Source organism: Sinocyclocheilus anshuiensis, unplaced genomic scaffold (genome assembly GCF_001515605.1).
Source record: "Sinocyclocheilus anshuiensis isolate Anshui unplaced genomic scaffold, SAMN03320099.WGS_v1.1 scaffold1055, whole genome shotgun sequence".
Taxonomy (NCBI): Eukaryota; Metazoa; Chordata; class Actinopteri; order Cypriniformes; family Cyprinidae; genus Sinocyclocheilus; species Sinocyclocheilus anshuiensis.
In genome coordinates this window covers 74,278-81,770 of record NW_015547681.1, presented here as the reverse complement: position 1 = coordinate 81,770, position 7,493 = coordinate 74,278, and the positions used below count along the sequence as shown (strand labels likewise).

The 7,493-nt window shown below is 34.0% G+C and overlaps 1 protein-coding gene across 1 annotated transcript in view; it reads right to left on the bottom strand.

Annotated features, from left to right (window-relative positions):
* The window catches only part of LOC107703099 (A disintegrin and metalloproteinase with thrombospondin motifs 14-like), an 84,217-nt gene that overhangs the window by 24,736 nt on the left and 51,988 nt on the right, over positions 1-7,493 (bottom strand). The window contains exons 8-13 of the mRNA XM_016505622.1: positions 6,477-6,620; positions 5,056-5,188; positions 4,766-4,879; positions 2,590-2,738; positions 2,339-2,511; positions 623-756 (exon numbers count right to left, since the gene is read on the bottom strand). Of these exons, the coding sequence (XP_016361108.1) occupies positions 623-756; positions 2,339-2,511; positions 2,590-2,738; positions 4,766-4,879; positions 5,056-5,188; positions 6,477-6,620 (847 nt within the window). The remainder of the gene's footprint in view (positions 1-622; positions 757-2,338; positions 2,512-2,589; positions 2,739-4,765; positions 4,880-5,055; positions 5,189-6,476; positions 6,621-7,493) is intronic.

Genomic DNA, 7,493 nt, shown 5'->3' with positions numbered 1-7,493 from the left:
TTGCTTATATACTACAAACACTTTTTTTATCACATAATAAGGCAGAATAGTTTCAATACTGTAATAAATGCTATGTCAATTAGCACTGCATTGTTCATATACTGTATTTATTACCTGGAGATGACTTGACAAACACAAATAAACCATATATTGTCGCAATCGTATGTTTAATGTCTTCATGTTTCCAAACGTTTCTGTTTTCTGTGAAAACAACTGTTTTCATACAGCGATAGCTGGACGCTTTTGTCCATATTAGGAATTTCCTGGTACGCCTTTCTGTGCGAGCGCGCCCTCCGGCTTCGAGTATGACTGTAACATTCACTGCACGGAGTGTTTAGCACCCCGCGATGTTCATCTCGCCTTATTCTGGGTCTGAATAAAACATCAGATCATGCACAGACTAGCCTGTATCTTTGAATTTAAATCTATATTTATTCACACTGGCTCTTGAAAACCTCCATGCAAACACACTTGCCCGAAAAAGTGCGGGGGACGAATTTACGTGATATTAAAAGTGGGGGGGACATGTCCCCCGCGTAATCTACGCCCGATTCAAATGCACCAGCTTTAGTGAATGAATCAGACATCAGTATTGTGTTCATGCACATGATATGATTCTCACCAGACACTCTCCTCGAGCGCAGACGCTGAACGGATCCGTGTAACTGCAGCGCGTCCCATCATGCATCACCTGGTTCATGAAGACAACTTCACCCGTCTCTTTAGAGCGGCAGCTCAACTCGCACTTACGAGCCTCTGAAATACACAAACAGCCACGAGACGTCAACATCTCTCCTTTGATGATCATACAATAAGTCCTGTGTTAACGTACATACTAATATTAAAGGACTCGTCTCTTTGTATAAAGGCTAATGGGTTTTTGCAAACATCACAGTGACTTTAAGTGTACAGATAAGCTGCAGACATGAACTAACAGGCACAAAAGTAATTTCCAAGGGTCTGTCTCTAATTAAAGTACCGCTGTCAATAAAAGCATCTGCGAAATGGCCACCTACTTGCTGTCAAGAGTTCACAGCTCATGAAATGCAGATGAGAGATGTACAAAAGAGAAATGTGTCTCAATGTGAGCCGTGACTCACATCAACTCATACACAAAACACGCTAAAGAGATTTCCTTCAGCACCAGAGTCAGCCGAAATGAATGCCTTTGATGTATATGTGCATTTATAGAGTGTTTTTCTCTTTATGTCTCTCTGCCCCTCGGTCTGTCTTTCTCACAGTCTCCTTGTTTTCTCTATCCGGTTTCTGGCAGGAACATTGTGTTCCAGTGTCTCGTGTCTGTGGTGATCTTCAGTCGTTTTAGGGTCACAGTGAGTCCTGCGCTCTTTCAGAGAGACTGAATTCACTGGGCATCAGGGCAACAAAAGTGACAAAAATACCCCAAATATTAAAAAATGAACACCAGAGTGAAATAGACATTTTTTGTCACAATTTTACACTAGCATTCAAAAGTTTGAGGTCGGTAAATTGTTTTAATGTTTTTGAAAGAAGTCTCTACTGCTCACCAAGGCTGCATTTATTTGATTAAAAAGACGAAATTTTATTGCAATTTCAAATAGCTGTTTTCTATGTGAATATCTGTTAAAATGTAATTTATTTCTGTGATCAAAGCTGAATTTTCAGCATCATTACTCCAGTCTTCAGTGTCACATGATCTTCAGAAATCATTCTAATATGCTGATTTGCTGCTCAAGAAACATTTCTGATTATTATCAATGTTGAAAACAGGTGTGCTGCCCAATATTTTTATGGAATCCGTGATACATTTTATTTTTCAGGATTCTTTGATAAATAGAAAGTTCAAAAGAACAGCATTTATTTGAAATAGAAATCTTTTGTAACACTAAAAACTGTGGTTTGTGAATTGATGAAAAGTTGATAATTATTTAAATCATGAAAATGTAAAATTAAAATAAATAATTGCAATTGAAATAAAATCCTAAACAAAGTTTTATTTAAATATATTAAAAATTATTATTATTAGTATTAAAAATGAAATATTGCAATATTTTAACATTAAATAATTAAATAATTTTATTATTATAATTTTATCTCATATAATTTTTATATTTTATTTGCTTACATGCACATCATGTGACCATTAACCGACATCAGATCACTGTGAACATGCAAATGTATAATTAAAAAATCTAAATATTAACTTATTAATTATTTCAAGATATTTGGCTGACAAAAATGTTTGGGAATCCCTGTTCCAGAAAATCGATTCCAGGATGAATAATATTAATATAAACACTATATATATGAATATAGTAATATATAAAGTGAAAAATGGATTAAGCAGCGTTTCTCTCACCATCAGGGTGTTCGTATGGCAGCCATGTGTGTTTGATGTTATTGTGGTATTTGTTGCTGCGCTGGACGCACTGCTGCGCTCTGAAATCCTCATATGGGCTGGGACAGTCCTCTATGTTACACACCTGATAATCAAACGTTGTACCAGGACAATCACGACCTCCGTACGCAGGACTGCAGAGACAGAGAGGAAATGAATAACAGAGCAGTTTCATTGATTCATGAGCTGGTGTAAGCAGGTTTGTAACGCACACAGGGTTGTTGCACTGGCGGCTGCGGGACCGAACGCCTCCTCCGCAGGTACGAGAGCACGAGCCGAACTTCCCCCAGGAACTCCAGCCTCCGTCATGACCGTAGGGCTGATGGGATGACCTCCAGATACAGTGGCCCTTAAAACACCACTGCAACACAAACACACACAAGCATCACTAACACACAACCATTACTATACCTGAACACTGTGTCCTAAACATATGACCATATTAGTTGGCATATAAGAGTTTAAAAATATCAATGGCTATTGTTCAATCAAGACGCTATTGTTCAATTATGAGATTAAAATATCAATGGCTATTGTTCATTTATGATGTTAAAATATCAATGCTATTGTTCAATTATGACATTAAAATATCAATGGCTATTGTTCAATTATGTGGTTAAAATATCAATGGCTATTGTTTACTTATGTGGTTAAAATATCAATGCTATTGTTTACTTAAGAGATTAAAATATCAATGGCTATTGCTCAATTATGAGGTTAAAATATAAATGGCTATAGTTCTATCAAGAGATTAAAATATCAATGGATATTGTTAAGTTAAGAGGCTATCGTTCAATTATGAGATTAAAATATCAATGGCTATTGTTCAATTATGAGGTTAAAATATCAATGGCTTTTGTTTACTTAAGAGATTAAAATATCGATGCTATTGTTCATTTATGAGATTAAAATATCAATGGCTATTATTCAATTATGTGGTTAAAATATCAATGCTTATTGTTTACTTAAGAGATTAAAATATCAATGGCTGTTGTTCAATTATGAGGTTAAAATATCAATGGCTATTGTTCAATTAAGAGGATTTAGTTCAATTATGAGATTAAAATATAATTGCTATTGTTCATTTATGAGGTTAAAATATCAATGGCTATTATTCAATTAAGAGGATATAGTTCAATTAAGAGATTAAAATATCAATGGCTATTCAATTATGAGGTTAAAATATTAATGCTATTGTTCAATTAAGAGGCTATTGTTCAATTATGATATTAAAATATCAATGCAATTGTTCAATTATGAGATTAAAATATCAATGGCTACTGTTCAGTGCTATTGTTCAATTATGAGATTAAAATAGCAATGCAATTGTTCAATTATGAGATTAAAATATCAATGCTATTGTTCAATTATGAGGTTAAAATATCAATGTCTATTGTTCAATTATGTGGTTAAAATATCAATGGCTTTTGTTTACTTAAGAGATTAAAATATTGATGCTATTGTTCAATTATGAGATTAAAATATCAATGGCTATTATTCAATTATGTGGTTAAAACATCAATGGTTATTGTTTACTTAAGAGATTAAAATAGCAATGGCTATTGTTCAATTATAAGATTAAAATATCAATGGATATTGTTCAATTATGAGATTAAAATATCAATAGCTATTGTTCAATTATGAGGTTAACATACTAATGGCTATTGTTCAATGAAGAGGCTATTATTCAATTATGAGATTAAAATATCAATGGCTATTGTTCAATTATGTGGTTAAAATATCAATGGCTATTGTTTACTTAAGAGATTAAAATATCAATGCTATTGTTCAATTATGAGGTTAAAATATCAATGGCTATAGTTCTGTCAAGAGATTAAAATATCAATGGATATTGTTCAATTATGTAATTAAAATATCAATGGCTATTGTTCAATTATGAGATTAAAATATCAATGCTATTGTTCAATTAAGAGGCTATTGTTCAATTAAGAGATTTAAATATCAATAGCTATTGTTCAATTATGAGATTAAAATATCAAAGGCTATTGTTCAATTAAGAGATTAAATATTAGTAGTTATTGTTCGTGAGAGATTAAATATTGATCTATTAAGGGATTAAATATTAGTTTGTTTTGTTGTAAGCAACATTAAGTAATTTGAAAATGAATATATGAGCACTAGTCACAGATGAAAGTCTGATGCTAGCAAACACGCCTGAGTAATAAAGTAATTAAGGGATTTAGATAATGGTCAGTTTTGTTCCAAGAGCAAATAGCTGGTTGCAAAGTGTCTGATGTGAGTTTAACATTTTCCAAATGCTGATTTCTCCAAAGAGAGGTCAGTTTGTTCTTGAGCCAACTGAATATACAAGCTTATTATAAAGGTTTTGTGAGAAATGTGATATACCAATTTCATTCACAGTCTCACCTTTCCTGGTGCACACTCCGTCCCGTCGACCGGCGGGCCCTTCTTGGTCTTACAGAAGTACTGATTGTCAGGATGGCTGCACCACAGCTGCTTACACGGGTCATACGTACGGAACTAGAGGATGAGAAAAGTTATTTCATCAAAATGCAATAAGTTTCTCCTGATTTAGCTCTGCAGGTGCACAATACCCAATCTAATGTTGTCCATCTCATCGTAAGCTGTATGAACTTGAGTTTATATTCACAAGATCAGAACTAAATATAGAGATAGAAAGATGCTTGAGGACTTACGGCAGTGCACATCTTATACCCCACACCAAAATCAAAGCGGCACTGCTCATCCATGGAGTAATTTATCCCGGGAAGCTCTGTGAGTTTGGGCCATTTCAGCTCGAAGGGATCATCCAGAAGACAGTCATACGAGCTGAAAAAAATACCGCGGTTTGGGGGAAGGTTTATCAATGCATTGCACTTCAATCAAAAAATACAAATGCTGTCCTGATTCACACTCATCCTGCATTACTTTATTTTCTATTATATATAAGACAGTGTTGTTCAATTAAGAGATTAAAATAGTCTAAAATAAATTTATACTCCTGAAGTTAATGTTGTGTTCCGGTTGTCATGATAACAAAGCGAGTTTTTGTACACACGAGTGGCTGCCTATGTCAATAGTTTGCCTAAATAATAAATTACCTTTCTGGTTTATGTCGTCATACCCTAGTTTGAAGTTTGAGACTGGTTGCCATTCTCTGCCATTATATGGACAGGCACGAACATGGCATGACATGGCTTTTCTTTTTTACAATTCCTCATTTTGTGGTCCGAAAAAGAAATAAAGGTATACGGCATTAAAACAACACCAGGGTGAGTAAATAATGACAGAATTTTAATTTTTGGGTGAATTGTCCCTTTAAGAGATTTAAATATCAATGGATATTATTCAATTAAGAAATTAAAATATCAGTGGCTAATGTTCAATTAAAAATGTAAAAATCAATGCTATTATTCAATTAAGATATTAAAATATCAATGACTAATGTTCAATTAAAAAAATATAAGAATCAATGCTATTATTCAATTAAGAGATTAAAATATCAATGGCTATTGTTCAATTAAGATATTAAAATATCAATGCTATTGTTCAATAAAGATATTAAAATATCAACGGCTATTATTCAATTAAGAGATTAAAATATCAATGGCTATTATTCAATTAAACATTTAAATATCAATGGCTATTATTCAATTAAAAATTAAACGATCAATGGCTATTATTCAATTAAGAGATTAAAATATCAATGACTAATGTTCAATTAAAAAATAAAAAAATCAATGCTATTATTCAATTAAGAGATTAAAATATCAATGGCTATTATTCAATTAAGATATTAAAATATCAATGGCTATTATTCAATTAAGAGATTAAACTATTAATTTGTATTATTCAATTAAAAATGAAAATATCAATGGCTATTGTTCAATTAAGAAATGTAAATATCAATGGCTATTGTTCAATTAAGAGATTAAATGTTAGTGGTTATATAAGAGATTTAAAAGACTTTCTTCAGATTTAAAGGCATTAATGTCATTTCCTTCTCTCTGGAGAGATTATGTTCCTCATTTTCAGTCACTACTCGTGCTTCAGCTCCCAAATCCTCTTCTGCGATGGATACTGTGTATCAGTGCAGATGTAAAGAACAGCATCTTACTGGATGTATCGGTTGAGCTCCTGTTTGCTGCAGCGGGACCAATGGTAGCGGTGAAACGCGGCCTGGACCAGCGGAGCCATGATGCTGCCCATACTTGTCTCGTCCGAGCAGCGGTTCCCCTGGCCGTCATGCTCCATTCCCAGGCTGAAACATGCAACACAATCAGCAAACTACTGGTCAGTTTCATCAAACAGAGTGTCCTGTAATGCTGGGAAGATTCATTTTAGCGAATCTGTTCATTTTGACTACATAATGACTCACTTATTCGTTCCTGGACAGAACATTCTGTGTAGCTTATTTGTAGTGAAATATTTACATGAGTTGTGTATTACTATGTTTTCGAATGATTTTATTAGTTGTATTTAGCATTAAAGGGGTGGTTCAGTGTGTTTTTTCTAGGCTTGATTGTGTTTATGGGGTGCAGTCTAACGTGTTAATGCTTCGTTTTTTAAAAAACGCATTCTTTTTCACATCATTTACCTTTATTCCACACCACTCTGTTCCTTCTCCGAGAAACACGCTGATCATTTCCTTCTTTTATGAAGCCCCTCCCTCAGAAATAGGCGATGGGCTCTGATTGGTTAGCTAGCCCAGTGTGTTGTGATTGGCTAAACTGCCTCTAGTGCACGTCTAAAAGTCCAGCCTCTCTCCTCAGCGGCATGTGCTCCGGTTGTATTGTAAACAAAGAGTCGTTAATATCGCTTATTAGTTTGAGCCCGATTGAGAAGCAGAGAATATTATTGAAGAGGATCGTGCAGAACCTGTGCAAGCACGGCTTTTAATGGTAGGAGGATGTTTTTTGTTTGTTGCTGTCTCATACTTTTAGATACGCTGTTATTTGTAAATGCTACTGCTTATGTTAACTTTTAATATACGGTTTTATCCTGATTAAAGCTTTAATACAGTACGGCAACTGCACACGCATCCTTCATTGCAACTGCACACGCAATTAAGTGTATAATTGTAACAGTTCATTTTTGGAGCTGAGCTGAATGAGAGAGAGAGAGAGAGAGAGAG